General features: G+C 37.5%; 1 protein-coding gene across 1 annotated transcript in view; it reads right to left on the bottom strand.

Moving 5' to 3' along the window:
• cfap20dc (CFAP20 domain containing) overlaps nt 1-17,361 on the bottom strand; it is a 64,979-nt gene that overhangs the window by 13,147 nt on the left and 34,471 nt on the right. The window contains exons 13-14 of the mRNA XM_041783922.1: nt 10,765-11,106; nt 6,161-6,391 (exon numbers count right to left, since the gene is read on the bottom strand). Coding sequence (XP_041639856.1) covers nt 6,161-6,391; nt 10,765-11,106 — 573 coding nt within the window. The remainder of the gene's footprint in view (nt 1-6,160; nt 6,392-10,764; nt 11,107-17,361) is intronic.

The following is a 17,361-nucleotide window of genomic DNA, read 5'->3' as shown; positions in this document are numbered from 1 at the left end:
ATCTTTAATCTGGACTTGAGCTCTGCCTTTGATACAGTTGATTATGGCATCTTCCGCATCCGCCTTGAGCAGCACGTCAGCATTAAAGACAGTGCTCTGGATTGGTTTTGGTCTTATTTATCACATAGATTTTTTTCTGTTTTTATGGGATAGTGTTCCTCATCCCCTTCCCCCCTCACTTGTGGTGTACCACAGGGCTCCATTCTTGGTCCCCTGTTATTTTCCATATACATGCTTATATTCCTCTGGGTCAGCTTACTCATAATAATAATACCAAACATAATTCTTATGCTGGCGACACCCAACTAGATGCCCCCCTGACCAGTACTACTTGTACAGAAAAGTGAATCTGTTTAAATGGTTTTATTTCACCTCTGTGTATAATGCTACATTGTTTTATTATTTAATACCTACTGATTTAAAAGTATTATCTGTTTAAATGTATTTTTTGTCTGTATAACCTATTTTTTTTCTCACTGATAAAGCTCAGCTCTTGTGCTAAAGGATTTAGCAATTTTCTAATGTTGTTTCATTCCATGTGCTTTATGATGTAAAGACCTTTGTAACCGTGTTTTAAAAGGTACTACATTAATAAATAATCGTCATTATTATTACTAGAATAGACTACAAAGTGATGTAGTGGGCATATGAGGAAATAATGCACTGTATATTCACTGAACTTTACCATTGAAGATATTTCTGAAGTATAAAATGATCCATTTCATTCAGTATGGATAAATAATGAAGGCCACTGTTTCCACCATCAGACTGGTTTTAAGCTCAATTGCCTAACAAATGATGGCTGTCCCTCAGTGTATTTCTTGACATATAAACTGTCACAGTCCATTTTGTCACTGTTGTGTGCATTGCAAATTTCATAATATCACAGGCAACTGTTACAGTGAAGTTGAGTTCAGAATAAAAGTTAAATCCTTGGATGCTGAGGCAAAGTGATATATACATTCAATCTCTTTCTGTGTGAATACATCAGCTGCAGCTTATTTAGAGAAGTCAACTTAATCACCATGCTACTTAATAATTCATGTCTCCCTTGGATGTGTAGCTCTGGTTTGAATGCAGGGTGAGAAGCAACTTTCTATGGTACATAAACTGCTCAGAACAACAACTCAGTTGCCAAATTTCACATGCAGGGATTTAATGAAAATCTAGAGGAACAGATCAAAAGCATTGAGCTAGACAGAGAAAACTTTGACACAAACCTCTGCACAATCACAAATAACTCTTAAAGTCTCTACAGTTAGGGAAACACATTTGCAGTTGTTAAGGTCAGAACAAAAAGATTACTGCCTTCCTGGCAAAAAAAAAAAAAAGATTAAAATACACAGAGGGAAAAGGAGAGTGCAACAAGATGTGGGAAACAAAGGTTGGACAATAAAAGGGTGAACTAAACATGATAAATGGATCTGCAAAATCCCTTTAACCATCAGAAATTTGCATGTACTCAAACCATTTCATGTCACAAAAGAAGAGAGCTTGGTTTTATTTGCGATTTGGCCTTTCAAAACACTTGCAGCAAAATTCTTCATGTCTTTTAAAAATGAAAGAATTTGAACTGAGCTAGAAGATAAAAACAGTTTCACTTTCAAAATGTATTAATATTCAGATTTTCAGCAGTAGGAAACAATAGTGTTACCCTCTCTATCTTGTCTAAGCTAAGGACCATGTTATAGCCTCAGGGGGCTATTTAAGTCTAGTGCCTGCTTGAAAGCTATTACATCACATGACACTGATGAAGAAGCAGACATGTGGGAAGCTTAGTCCTCACATTACTTAAGTAAATTTGAGCGATCTATGTGCCCCAGCGCCTTCTCTAAAATAAGAGGGGGTCTAAAATAGTACCCTGTGGGATTCTGCAGGTAATGTGCAGTGATGATGATAAGTTACCTGTGGGGTAGGAGCTGAAATACTACTGTTCATCTGTAATAATAATCCAGAGCCTCAGATGGTTCTTTAAAGTTACATGAGCTACAGAATCCAACAGAGTGCTAAGGTGAAGAAGAACTATAAATACACCATCAAGAAATAATTACTACTTCTGACTTGGCATCACCTCTTAATTCAACTACTGATTAGGTCAAGGATGTGAATACAGTTGTACAGATGACTGTAGGCACAGAAAAAAACAGGATATGTGTTGGCCTATAAGACTGCTACAATTTGACTATGGACTATAGCCAACATGTTACAATCTTAGTTGTGGCCATGGTCCTTCACCAAGCTCCTAGTTAGCTCTTTAATTCAGCTTTTCTTTAGTGTGACGTCTCACCTTGAATTATGTTCAAAAATTTACAGCAGCTTGCCTGGTACTCAGTCTCCACTTTGCTGTACTTTCTACATAACCGCCCCTTATTTATTATCTTATTCTAACACTTCTGCAATCAGAAAACCTCAAAGAGCTGTACATGCTTTGAATCAGCGTTGTTGTAGACTTTCATTTTTGGCCCTCAGCCTTCTCCTCTGTTATGAAGACAAAAACACTTCAGTTCAAATCATTTGGCTGAATTACTCTGCTCTACAGCATTTCTGGGCTGCGTGGACCTGTTGGCAACAATGTTCAACAAAACAGTTCTACTGCCAGATTATTACTTTTTAACGTCCATCTCACTGCTTTATTTATCAAGGGCAGCTCCCAGGTAATGGTTGTTCGATAAGCTACCCACCAGTGAATTTTTATCCTGCCTTTCTTCTGTATATGCTCTTTATGTCACCAGAGACAAATGGAGACAGAAATCTTGCATGAAACATATTTTTCAGAATTAGCTGTAAGTTGTGTGTTGCTATATTTATGGAAATATTATAAACTTCCATCAGTGGTGTAGGGTAGGGCAGACAGGGGTTTATGGAGTAAACCCTCCCATATTATTGTAACCAAAATGTATACCCACTTGTAAATTCTCTCTGATTCTCATCATTCAGCAGCCAGCTGCATTTTTTTGTTGTTGGTTTGAATGGGGAAGGCGTGACCTTACTTTTCTTTTAGGAGTCTAAAACTTGTTAATTACCTGCGTTGCTTGGTTAGTTGGTTTGGTATTTAACAGTATGCCAATTTTGTCTCGCCTCATCTCTACAAATAAAGAATCAAGTGCTGCTTATTATCTCCTGATCAGAAGTTGAGGAAAACTCTGAGTTTACAGCATCTTTCATGGCTGGTTGGGATGACACTGATAAGCTTGGTGAGCCTAGCTGCTAATAAGCCTGTCGTCATGTTACCATGAAGACTGGTGTTACTTAAGTGTTTTACCTCCTTACATGATTCAAGTCCAACTCCTGAACTCTGCAATAATCCAAAATGTTTGTATTTAAGCCTGCTGGCTGTAGATAATCGATATAAATGGCCTAAGTACCACCTTGTTTTGGTGTGAGGAGTGAGACATGTGCTTGGGCTGCATTGTGCAGTTCTATTGTTGATGCCATCTGCTGGCTTTTCGTTAACTGCACCATGGAGGATGTTATGAAACTGATGTGCATGGCCACAACAATTTTACAAAATCTGCATTGATATGTGTATCTCCAAGGTGCATGTGATGATATATTGCCATATTGATTTTTTTTGCAAAGGCCTAATTCAAAGCAGTTCCTGTCCGCAGTAACACAGAGGGCCACATTACAGGCCCTCTGTCTCTCTTTCCGTTACGAGCTATTCAGGCTGTCTCCTGCATGGGCTATGTGTAAAGACATGCACAGTTTGGCAAGGTATGGCTGTCACACAGACCATCACAAAGCATCGTGGGAAAACAATATGGCGGGTTAGGATGCTAAGTTAATGGAAGAAATGATAGATAATTGACAAAAAAAAAAGAATAAAAAGACGTTCAATGTTGAAGTTACTGGTGGGAATTTAATCTTTGAAGATCCAATTATATAAAAAAATGATGCTACTATGTAGTTATCAAAAGTTATACAACTTTTTATAACCTGTGTCTCTTCTTGTTGTAAATGACAATGTTAGTCTCAGAGAGTTAATTAGTGGAAAAGAACTCTGTTTTTGACTGTGTGAGTCTACAATATAGTGTACACATTTTTTTTAAATATCTGACAAGAAATATTTTTCTATGATTTTTTTTTAAATGCACTTGTATTTATAATGAAGCGACTTGATCTAACTTTTTATCAACTCTATGCATGGCTTTAAGCCCAGATTGTGTAACTAGCAAAATGAACTTTCAACAGTGTGCTTTATGCCATTAAATTAGGGCTGATTGATTTGATGTTTGGTAGGAGAAATACTCTTTACATATTACAACATGTGCCCAACTGTGATTTTTGGTTTTAACAAACAAACTGATAAGAACAGGATAAAAGTTTAAACTGATAAACGATCTTGTTTAATAACCTAATGCTAAGAGTGTCTAGCAAGAGAAATTTTAATTACAAAAACTGGTAAAGTTTGTGGAAAAATTTTATGTGAAAAGTTCAAACTGGAATGAATTACTCCCATTTTTAAAGGCTGCTGTTGATGTTATTTTAGTTAAGAAATATTCTGTTTGAAATGATATTTGATCTATCAAACTGCAAGTATCAGAATAAATCACCAAAAACTTTGTTGATAAAGGGATTCATCTGAAATGTAACCAATCATTTCAGCTCATTTTCAGATGTATTTGATTGTCTTTTAATGTGGAATCTATTCAGTATATACAACAGATCCTGCTATCACCAGAGTAGTCACTGTGGTGCATTTTAAAGGCCAAAATGAGGTTAAGTTTTCTATTTTCAAATGATTTGGTTGGATTATTCCTACCTCCTTGGGTGCTTTACTTCCTCCATCTGTCTCCTGCAGCTGTGATCAGGCATCATGCCCAACACAAAAACACTAAACATGATATTTCATATTCTAGCAATATAACAAACAAAAGAATATGTACAGTATCAAACCTAAACCATATATTGAGCAGTCTGGAATCTTGATTCACACAATAATAAAATGTGCATGGTGATGCTTTTGTGTTCAACCTAATAACCGAAGCATTGCACACAGTCGTCTGGGGACTGAAGTAACGTCTGGGGCTGGTACAGCAGCTGCAGCAGCAGACAGAAGCAACCGCAGCATGGAAGGCAACAGCAGGGCCACGTGAATCACAGCAGCCAGGGAAAAAAAAGACAGCGTTTGTTGGTTCTAGTGGAGGAGTCCCAAGCCCAGACAGTGACTACATCTAGATCCCATTTCCTTTTTCTTTTATGTTTGTCAGGCACTTTGGTGCCGTTTTTAATATAAGATTTAGATGCTAAAATTGGAAATGTATGGCCTGGTTAGTGTTGTCTTTCGTTTCCTCTTGCTTGATTTGCAAGTATTTCTTAATATGCTGATGGTGGTGCTGTTGCCATATGTATTTAGAATTGTAAAGCAGTGCAGCTGAATCTAAAAAACATCACTTCAGGGTGAGATCAAGTCAGATGTAAATCTTATCCTATCCCAGTGGAAAACTGTACCTACCACAAGGTCTGAAGCTGCATGTTTTTATTAGTGTCCTCAAAAAAAACGGAACCATGTGATGATAATCCCTGTGGTAATATATCAATTCATTGTTCCTGTTCAATTCTCAGGATGTGAATGGCTACCTGCATGTACAGAAACAGTAATAGTCCTGTAAGTGGACTACCTTTAATGGTCTCATTCACAGGGGATCCTTCAGTGGACCCAGGAAGGACAGGCAGAGCACTGTTCCCTCTTCATAAGCAGAATGTGCTTATGCTAATGGACCAAAGATCTAAGTGACCTTTAATAGCCAAGAGCAAACTTTACCATCTTTGAATTCTTAAAAGACTTGTGGGGATAATTTCAAATGACCTAAATAATTTTTAGTCACTGGGGAAGTCACTGGAGATATTATGCCAGTGTACTTTTGAGAGCTGTAAGAGGCCAATTAATGTGTTTCCATCTCCATAATCTTTTGTAATGCAGAAAACATGCAGCAGAAAGAGGTGCATTAGCACTTTATGGTAGCATACATTGGGGGCTTGAAATGGAAATTTCTCTAGTGTGAAGATCAGCAGGGTCAAAAAAATTATTCATGATTGGAGATTGAAAGAGGGACAATCTGCTAATGATTGTAAATAGTGGATGAGCTGCACATGAGCATTGCTTTTTCACTAAAGAACAGAAGATCAAAAAGGGCAGAGGCGGTGTGTTAGCACAGACCATGGAGATGTGGGTCCATGTTGATGTGTCGTCACAGCTCATGCTGATGCTGACATTGCACTGGTGGATCTGAGATGCACTGAGGCCTGGGGCTTTGCATTCATCTTCCTCCTGCTCCCTTTTCAGACTTGCCAGCATTCGAAGCTCCTCATCATCATCCCTGAGTTTTCGCAGACTGCTAAGTAGAGATAAGTTGAGGTCACTGGGACCAGCAGTGTTGTCTTTTTCCTCCTTTAAAATAACAGAGAAAATATACTACATAAATGGGAGAAATAAACATAAGATATTTCCCTGTAACAAAGAAATGTCACAATAAATAAGAACAGTAGGCTCAGACAATGCCCAAGATGGTGCTGGACGTGATTCATTATTTTGACCCTCCAAGGAAATGCTTTAAGAAATGTATCTATTAATCCAAGAAAGTAGTGTGTAGACTCGATTCGTGCCAAGCCTGGTGTTGCCCTGGTGTTTGGATCAATGGCAGTCAATAAACCAGGACTGCAGGAAGCGCAACAAACTCCTTGTCATATTCCTCTGACAACCTTTCAGTCAAAGCCCTCACTGCAGGCAGCCTTCTGGAGTTGGCGCAAATCAGCAGTCTGGAGCTGCACTGATCAAGGATGCTGGGATGCGTCCCAGCAGTGAGTTGTGTAAATGCAGAAAGCAACAGCCAAGTGACAGATCTCCCTTCAGGCCTTGTGATCGCTCCAGTTTGACTGTTCTCTGATCCTGGATCTTTTCAACTGGAGCAGCGGCCTACCTCAATTTGTAACGGACCCATAGTTTGATCCTTTTTCAGCACAGCATTACAAACCTTTGCACAAGAGCTCCATAGTTGTCCAAATCAGCAGTGACCACACATGACCATTGGCAAAGGAGAAACAGCTAGACTGAAACAAACAGGGCTTTTAATAGGCATAAAATGTGTGAAAAGACTAAAAAATCCACCAAAACTAAAGAAGTTTCTGTAACTGTGAGTCATTGAAATTAGACTATTTACTGAAGACTTTGCTAATGACAGTCATTGCAAACCAACATTTTCCAGTGGTTTTTAATCACATTAATGCTCATTCAACAAGGCTGCATTCATCAGAGGTCATGGGAAAAATCAGAAGAGTATACACACTATTTTTCAAATTTTCCTCTGATCTTTGGTCAAAATCAACTGTACCTTTGATTTGGGTTACTTCTGTAGATTTACAACTCTTTTCTCCAGCCATATGAAAACATTGTCTGTATGACGTTTTGTGCTGGGCTAGTATCAAGTGGATGCATCAAAGAGTTTTTTTTTAAACTGAATCAGTTGCCTACAGGGATTCTTGAGAGGATAAAACTCAGACATAAAGTCAGACTATAAAAAGGAACACATTTGCTAAAAACCAGCTTAAAGATCTGTAGTGCGGTGTAGTTAATTCTCCTTGAATGTCAAACTTCAAGCACTCTCTTTCATTCTACAGTCATTTGATTAATCAATGACAATTTCCTACATGGTTTAGTGCTGCCATCTTTTTAGAAGGATATAAAACTAAAGGAAAAACCAGTAAAAAAAAATTATTGCTTCTACACCATTATCTAAACATATCTTTAAAACAAAAGAGGACATGTTTGAATCTAAAAAGTGTCTAAAAAGTGAATCAACTCAGCTTTCCTTGCAAACATTAGAGGTGTTTGTTTGCATATCAAGCCTATTTTTGCAGATGAAAGTGACTTTGTGATAAATAATGAGCTTGTTTGCTTTGTGAACGTTGACACAGCGAGAGGTTATCCAAATTGGCAATTCTTTTTGCGGCAATATAGCATCAGACATGGGCGTCTCACCATGGAGGTAATTAGGGGTAATGGCCAATATACAGCTTTCAGTTAATAATAAGATGCAGCACAGAAATAACAGTCATCTAGTGCTTGTGTTTAGCTCACATGAAAACCTATAGAGCCGTAGCAATCTTGAGGTTTGTTACAATAGTACCATAAAGTTTGGAATAGAAGCTGCTATTCTAGATGAATTGGCCATGATTGTTGTAAAATTTGTAAAACGCTGAAAGCAAGTTACAGTTATATATGACACTGTCAGAGGGAAAAAAAGGTTAATCAGGGTATTCAAACTACAGCTCATTTTTAATTGACCCACGGGAAAATTCTAATTTTCTACATTAATCAATTACATTTGGGATTTTCTTACAAAATAAAGTAGCCTGTGTGACTTGTTCATAAGCCTTATTATGTTATTTGCATAGGCTCCATGTAAATTCTGTAACCAGCATTCTGATGAGAGCAAAACTGAAATGACAACGTTAATGTTAAACATGTTGACAACTGAATAATGATGTCTGGCTTCAAAATGCCCTGAAAAACAAAATGATTACAGCAGCGAATAGCAGCTCTAATTGTGCTCACTTGCTCTGCTATCTCCTCCATCTCAAGGTCCGATTTACAAAGCATATTGTGCTAATCATCCTCAAGCATCAACATTCGTGTGAAGTGTAGCAGCTTTGTGCAGTTTTCTCTTGTTTTGTTTCTGAATGTGGAGATGAGCCATCAATGTCTTCATTCTCTTCTGCAAACAGCATCATTCTCATCCTGATCCAGTGGTAACCAGGGCCAACCAGGCCCTCCTGAAATATGTTTGGCTACCCCCTTAACAAAGATTGGCTATTTCCCCTGTCAAACGTGAATGGAAAGCTGTGATTTAAGCTATTTTTTTTAAAGCAGTTAATAAGTATATGTTAACTTCCACTAGATTGGTTTTGCTAACCTTAATAAACTAAAGAAGAGTTATAACAAAGTGGCCTGATCATTTTTATTATTTTTCTGTATGTTGCCCTCGGTGAAAGAAGTTTGAACGCTGCTGGTTTAAACTGTCATTCTGCATGACAAAATCCATTGGACTCAATAGTGGTCTTACTATTGATTATGATTAATAACATTCTATGTGATAAATTGATAGCAATTAATCCTATATATCAATAATGTTAGAGGGATTACATTACAGGGAGACTTACTGCTTTACCTTGTTTCTACATGGTTATTTCTAACTTCTATTTTTTAATCATTATCCATTCTTCACTGTATTAATGAGAGATGATTTATAAACTACTTTTGTCTCATCAAGTTGCTTCCTTTCACTCAAAATTTTTGTCTCCCCCTTTTATCTGTTTGTCTCACTCCTGCTCCAGAATCCAGCAGAATGTTTAAAAAGTCTCTAAAGTTGAGTTTTTGTATTTGTGTATTAATATTCCCAGTAGGTAAAGGTGGTATTCATTTTTGATACCATCTAACCTTCCTTAGATTTACCATGGTATATGATATTAACACCAGGTGTTTAAAAAACACGATGTTCAGGGGACCATGCAGTTCCCGGTGTATACGCCTAAGCACAGTGATCAGAGCACACGCCTCTTCTCGTGCTTCTTCAACTCCCTTAAAAAATGTTTTTAGTCTTAAAAAAACATTGAGGATGTTTATGACAGAAGCACTGAAAGTGATTTACAGCTGCAGAATTCTTTTTACAGATTTCACAGGTTAAATGATTTACAAAAGGACAGCGGATCAAATGATCCTGCTGTCTCATCTCTTCCTCTCTCTTTCTCTGTGCGTAATACCACATACATGCCCCCCCCCATTGTTTAGAGGTAATATCAGACAGTATCTAGAAATGTTAAGTAATGTTTCCCATGCTCTTAAAAAAGCAAAATATATGCCGTAAATTGTATTTATTTACACTTTACGCATCAGTAAAGAGCTCCTATGCACTGCAAGTTCACTGTGCTCTACAGGGAAGCTAATAAAAAAGGTAACAGAATAAGCTACTTCAGCCCCCACCAAATATCTGTAGGTCCCATCTAATGGATTAACGTATGTTTGAATGTTTATAAAAACGTTTGACATCTTGAATGATCATTTCCATTTTGCTCAGCAAAGTCCAGCACATAAAGTTTCTGCCACTCTTTTAGTGGCAGAAACAAACAGCACTAACAACCGTATGATGGCTGAGCTCTAAGCCTGCAGAGAGACAGACTCACTGCCCTCTTCCACTTATCACTTGGTGTCCTTAGCTGAGGAGTGTTTTCAGCTGAATCAGCACTCCGTGAATTTATCTACTTAAAGGTATATTCCTTGTTTTCTCTAAATTCATGGTTATGATCTAATGAAGGAGAAAAGTGGTCAAAAAGTGGTGCCAGTGTGTGACAGCTACATGCACTTGTGGTAATGATGCTGTTTGCCTCAGCACTTTGTACAGGTATATTGGCTGCATTAGTATACAGAATGCAGCCAACTTTTAAGATGGAAAAAATAGGTAATTGTTTCTTATACACTGGAGGTTATTTAGTATTTAGGTCAGATGAAGCTCAGTATGTCTCTGTGTGTATATCATGCGTGCATTTGTGTCTCTTGCTAGAGGCTAACAGGCATGAGAGATGGACAGAGCTTGGTTGGATTGTCTACTTATTAATCAATCTCGCATGGTGTTGAAGCAATAAAAATCAAGAGCACTGGGATTTTTTGGCATGTGCTTACAAAGCCACTGCGGACAGTTTTTACTGTGTCGATTTTTTGTGATAAATCTAAATCAGCATCTTATTTTGACAGTTATAGATTCATATTACCTTTGGCTCTGTTAAGTTATCTTCTTGCAGGGGTCTCCCAGAAGGACACACATCTCTGTTACCAACCAGAGCCTGGCTCACTGCCCCAGATCCCCATGGGTGACCCTTCTGTTGCTGTCTGCTGGGTGTCAAGCGGGGTGAGAGGCAGCATGTTGGGACGATCCCAGCAGGTTCAGAAGGCTCCACACTGGCAGCAGGTGGACTGAACACTTTTTGTGTTGTTTGCTCCGTGTTATGAGATTCAGGAAGTAGCACAGACGAGGCTGGACTGGGTGATCTAAGAGCAGAAGGGCTGGACTCCGCACAAGATCTTTGATGTTGGAAGGTTGTGTAGGTATTATCCTGAGAGAAACATAGGGAAAGGTATAAATTACTTAAAATGAATGTAGCACACACTATAAAAAGGATGATTAGTTATGACCCATAAGACTGTTTTCAATGTTTCTGATGTTAGCTCGACAACTTTGATGTTGCATTCTGCCCTTTAGATAAACGTCTGCTTAATGAACCATGGTAATGAGATGGCAGACAGTCAAAGGGATTGAATAGGTGTTGGTGGCTTAGCTTTAAATTAACCTCAGATTTAAAAAGGCTAATGGAGTCCTCTTTCAGTCTGATAATGTTTCCCACCTTCAGATTTAAAGTTAACACAGTGATGTAGTTCAAAAGTTGTCGCCTACCAATCAGGTTACATAACACAGCACACAGAGACACAGAGCATGCTTCTTTTTAACATTAAAGGAAAACTCAGCTGAAAACCAAAGTTTGGAATATCAAACACTCATCCCTGTAGGCTTGAAAGATACGTGATTCTGAAAAGTTTGTAAGTGGCTCCTTCACTGAGGACGGCAGCTGGATTCACAACAGTGGATTCAAATTGTGACCCAGTTTCAGAGCGGAGAAAAGAGAAAAACAAGCATGGAAACTTTTCAAAAAAATCCTGCAGCAAAAAAGCACTTCTTTCTGTAAAGCAGCTAAACCAAATGACCAAGTATGTACATACATAAACACAAGCTGGCAGCAAACAGAGATGGATAATTGCTTGATTGCTTGATTATTCCTTTATGATGACACTGAGGGAATATCAGGAAGTTCTTAGTGGAATCTGTTTTTATCTTTTGCTGAGAAGCTGGGTCAGAGTGGGCATCAATCTGCAATATTCACAAGGCAGCCATCTTAATCCAGTGTCTTAGCTAATAATAGTTTTAGCTAGATATAGATTTAAATGTTAATATTAGCTCTTTGTAGTTCACTACTGGCATCTAAAGATCTATCAGATTTGTTGTTCTACCTCAAACTATGAACAACTGGGAATCGTGACAATGCAACAGGAAACAATTGATCAGGTAACGGCCAAAGTTAGCTTTTAGCCTTCTACTTGCTAAAATTACTACTCAATCTGATACTACAATTTGATTGTGCTACATGTTGAAACAGAAAAGGTGTTAATCCATAGCTAATACAATTTCAGTTATGGATAAAAACAAAAGGATACCATCTGTTAGGCGATACAGACTCATTTCATTTTTTTCATTGGATTTATTTTTCCCCGTTATGACTTGATATTAGTGCTTTATAATTCTTTTCTATCCTATGTTGGCAATATGGGTATGTGCAATACTTGTGAGCTGTTTGTCCTCATTGGTACATGCTTCTTTACTGTGCTAGTCCATCTACTTGTGGATTTTGTGTATTTAAGTGGATTGTTGTGCTCATTGTTCATATTTATTATTGTATACATTGTGATGGCAGCTGAATGAGTGAGGCACTTGGAGTCCGGGACAAATTTCCCCCAGGGGAAAATAAAGTGTATCACATCGCACCATATTGTAAGGAAAAAATAATTATAAAGGTTAGTTTCATTTACATTGATGGTGACAGTTGTAGTTGTCTGAGCTGAGCCATTGCAGCACAAATCAGGTGATTCAGTTTAAATTCAGCTGAATTTTGGATGTTGCAAGTGGATAAATGTGAAATGACAGATGGAAATCTTGTTTTAATAGGCTGTAAATGCCTAAAATTATTCTTTTGAAATAGATTACTTCACAGATAAAATCAGAATTACAGCAGAGTAGAAATCATACAGCTTGATGTTCCACATTAAGAAATATAATAAAAATACAGTGGGAAAAACTGTTAATGTGCAAATACTGTTCCTCTTGTAGAGACAGATTTATTGCACAGCAACTTGGAAAATTACTGCTTTAAAATGAGTGAATGTGAACATCATTGATACAGAAATGATGCCGTCTCCTCCAGTTGCAGTGGCATGAATTGACAGGCTTCTAGAATGGTGCGGAGTGGCCTGTCGCAAGTAATTGCAAGTTCCAACAATTGCAAGTTTCGTTGGGAATCTTTGGCACCAGCTGGGCTTAACACAGCATTTCAACACTGTGAGACAACAGAGAAATATGGCTGCTTTGTGAATAAAAATAGACTTCTGTCAAGTTGATCTGCTGAATCAAGTTACCTACAGATGCCTTACCACAATGCAGAAACATGCAAACCCATCAGAGCTACCATTAAAACTGAGAGTTTAGTGAAAATTTACATTCACAAGACTAATAATTGATCATAGAATTAACATCTTAGCTTATCAAATATAGGCTATTTCTCATATCTTAATAGATGATACGATTTAGATTATATTTTGGATAAAATGATTTTATCCTTACTTTTGTCTTTCCAAATTACAAAACATTCACAGTGCAGTTCATTGGATCAAAATTGTAAAATGCTCACAACCAATTTAAGTCCAAAAGCAGCCGTTGTTTCTCATTAATTATTTGTTATTTCCTCCCCTCAAATTGAAAGACTGTCTCTAGTGTTTTTGTCTGCTGTTTCCCTTTGAGATGTTTTCTTTCATCTCTTTTTTAGGCGTCAAAGGTCGCTATAAGCCCAGTGGGGTTTCCGGCTCATCTGCTCCATATGTTATTTGTTTTCTCTTTTTTTCTTACTGCGCCTTATCTTTTTCTTAAGTGCAAGTGAATAAACAATGACCTACATATATTATTGAAAGGCCTCATATCTATGTGGCTGTCAGAGTGTGTGTTTGTGTAAGAATCTCTGTGCCAGTCCGGGAAGCAGTGAACTGATTTTAAAGCATTTGATCACACAAGTGGTCAAAAGTTTTGCTTTGTTGTTAGTTCCCTAAACTTTTTCTAAACAGTTCATCAATTCAAAATCATTTCTTTGTTTAGTTTTTAATATTTCTCTCTGTTTGAGAACAAATGTTGGCTCAAAGAATTGTGTGAACCTGATGCAATACCTTGAAAGATGTTATTGCTCTCTGTTAAGAAATAAGCAACCTGCCACAAATGACTGAAAATCAAAATCAAGCCAATTTGTGTCAGAAGGCGACCCTTCAATATTAATATAACAGCGGGGTGGCAAAATATGGTGAATAGCAGGCTAGAGAATTAAGTGTTGCTAAGCTTTGATAAAAGATTTAAAAAGTTTCTTATAGTCTGTGTATACTCTGCTAATATCCATGGAAAGATAGTATCTACAGAAATGTTGGGCTTACATGAGTGGCTAGTCTCTATGTTAACTTTTGTTCATTTTAATCCCTTTGTAGTTACAATAACATTTTTGTCACTGGCAAACATTTTTTTCATCCTGACTTTTTAAAAATAATCCCTTATCATTCATCATTTCACAAAATGGTATTATTGTAGACTCTTACCACATAGATACATTTGACTGCTTACATAGAGAGACTGAAATAAAAATATTGTTACAGAACTGTGAAGAACTTTTAGGCAAGTTTGGGGAAAATCTGAGGCTGAAGTAAGGCATGTAATGGCATGTAAGCCCACTTGAGGGCACCACTGGGTGGTAGAGAAGGTTGACACAACCCCAGAAATGCTCTGGATTTCCTTTCACTTTATCAAGGGCATTGAACAATAATCTGTTGAAAAAAAAAAAAGTACACACCTTTCGGGTGGAGTAAGGGGTGAATGAAGCAAGGAAGCATGGCCTAGGGAACCATCTGAGCAGGCAGTAGTGTTGCTACAAGTCTCTGGTCATGCTGTGGATGTCTCAAGTGTGTAACTGGGGGTAAAAAGAGCTACACAAAGTAATACCGTTGACCTTGGCTACCGAGAAACACGTGTGTTAAAGTGTCCACCTTGAGTCTGGTCACCCTCACATTGGGCCCTATGATGAATCCTTAGCGCCCTACATGCCTACATATATGCACATGACTGTACATTAGTCATTTTCTAAACAACTTATCCCTTTCAAAGTATTTTCTATTTAAGAAGCATTAGATTGAACAAATTAATTGGACACTAGGACAAGTTCATCCAAATTTAACCCTGCAGATGACCAAAAATACCCAATTTCCACTTATTTGTTCAAAAAGGTAGATTTCCTAGGTCCAAAAGGCTTTTTGTATTTCCCTAGGCTCCATCTGCCTACCAAATTTTAGAAATCTATGACAGTCAAAGGAAGGGCTTTAACTTAGAAAACTGTTAGGGAACGCTTTTGAAGCAAATATGAATGGGCACTTTAGAGACCCCCCCAAAAAACATTTTTCCACAAGAATGGATGTACCTATGTACAAAACGTAAAATATAAAAACACAATGGGTATCCCCCAAGGGTCAATTCTAGGCCCTTTGCTTTTTAGTCTTTTTATAAATGATATGCCCAAAATGTGTCCAGACATTGGCATCCAGCTCTATGCTGATGATGCAGTCATCTATGCTCCTGCTAAGTCACCTACTAAGGCAGCAGATATCTTGTGGCTGGAACTCAATCATCCTGTTTTAAATCTAAATAAGACTGTGTCAATGTGCTTCTCAATAAGAAAACGGTGTCCTCTTGAAAGTTTTTCTGTTAAGATAAAGACTAAAGAAATACAAAAGGTTAATGAATTCAAATTCTTGGGAGTCATTTTAGATCCACAGCTCAGGTTTGATAAACGTGAAGAAAATCACTAAATCAGTAAAGAGCAACCTAAATTGTTTTAAATTAATTAGGCAGTACATACCAACTCAAGCAGCTCAGATATTTATGCATGCCATGATCTTCTCTCATTTCTCATATTGTATGACAGTTTGGGCTCAGGGTTCACCTTCAACAATCAGAAATCTTTCATCCTTGTACAATAAAGCCTTAAATATAATGGACAAAAACCCATCCGTTGGCATCACTGCCACATATTGAAAAAATACAATCTACTGAGCTTTGAGAGCTTCATGTGTCTTTCTGTCCTTAAATTAGTTTTTAAGTATGTTAATAATCTCACCCCTGAACCCTGATCCAAGTTTGTTCAAAGACAGAACAGCAGCAGAGCAACAAGAATTGAACAGAAACTGTAACATATAAAAACGTTGGTCAACATTTGGACAGTCAGCTTTCTCTGTTAAAGGCTGTAAACTCTGGAACTCATCACCAACAGACATCAAACTAATCACAGATTTAAAATCCTTCACTACAAAGGTCAAAGGTCAAGTGCTGGTTGAAAGCAAACCAGAGCTGTAATCATTCTTAGACTGCCATGTTTTTAACTTTCTATTTGAACTGGTTTACAGAATTTGTTGTTTTTTTATGTGGATATGTATTTTATTTTTCCTGTTATTCTGTAAACTAGTGTGCCATTTTATGCTGTTAATTGTTGTACATTTTATGAACTATTTACTCAAAGGCCCAACTAGGGACAAGAGTTGGAAACTAGAAATTACTAGAAACTCTCTGTACAGCACATCAGATTCTTGCTCTGCTATGGAACTATGTTAAACTGCATCGTCCCTATCAAATAAATAAATTCAAATTCATATTTAACCTGCAAAGTTTCTTAAATTATTGAACATGTTAAGGGCCTCAAAATCCATCCAGTGGCAGCAGATGTTCTTATCAATTGCAGTAAGGTCATCAAATGCCATAATGAATGAAAATGAACACATCACTTTTCCTCCTCAACCCTTCAGAGCAGGGGCTATCAAATACATTGGTACAAGGGCCAGATTTAGTCTCGGCAGAAACTGTGGGGGCCGGACTTTCAAATAAATAAAAATTAGATAAATATTTTGGTCTGATTAACAAATTATTGTGCAGCAGGCTACAAGAAGACAGGCCTGCCCACAGAATTGGCAGGGCCCCATGGGCCCTCCCCAACTGTGATTTAGCACCAGTATTAACTAATTTTTAACACTTTAAACCCTTTTTTGATACTTTTTGCCCCTTTTTGCCTTTTTAACCCATTTATTGACATTGTTTTTAATTTTTTTTTTTTTTTTACAAATAATGGCTGTCAAGTAAATTTCCAAAAAAATGATCAAATGTTAAGTCCTTCTAAAACTATTACAATATTAATTGTTTTTGGGGTGGATAACAGCTGCAGACATTTAAAGCCAACAACATCTTCCTTTTCTGAACGTTATGATTTTCTTGGGGCTGGACAAAAAGCTTTGGGGGGCCTGATATGGCCCCCAGGCTGCCAGCTGATGACCAGTGCTTTAGAGCCTATCGTATCATATTTGATACACAATTTGATCAGACCTCTGTCTAATCAACATGATCAATAATTTCCTTCAAACCCTTCAACGTCTTAGTTCCAAAAAAAATGAATTTTCTCACTTTTATTTGAGGT

The sequence above is a fragment of the Cheilinus undulatus genome, linkage group 3, assembly GCF_018320785.1.
Source record: "Cheilinus undulatus linkage group 3, ASM1832078v1, whole genome shotgun sequence".
Lineage (NCBI taxonomy): Eukaryota > Metazoa > Chordata > Actinopteri > Labriformes > Labridae > Cheilinus > Cheilinus undulatus.
The sequence above is the reverse complement of the archived record's forward strand: the minus strand, read 5'-3'. Positions and strand labels throughout refer to the sequence as shown.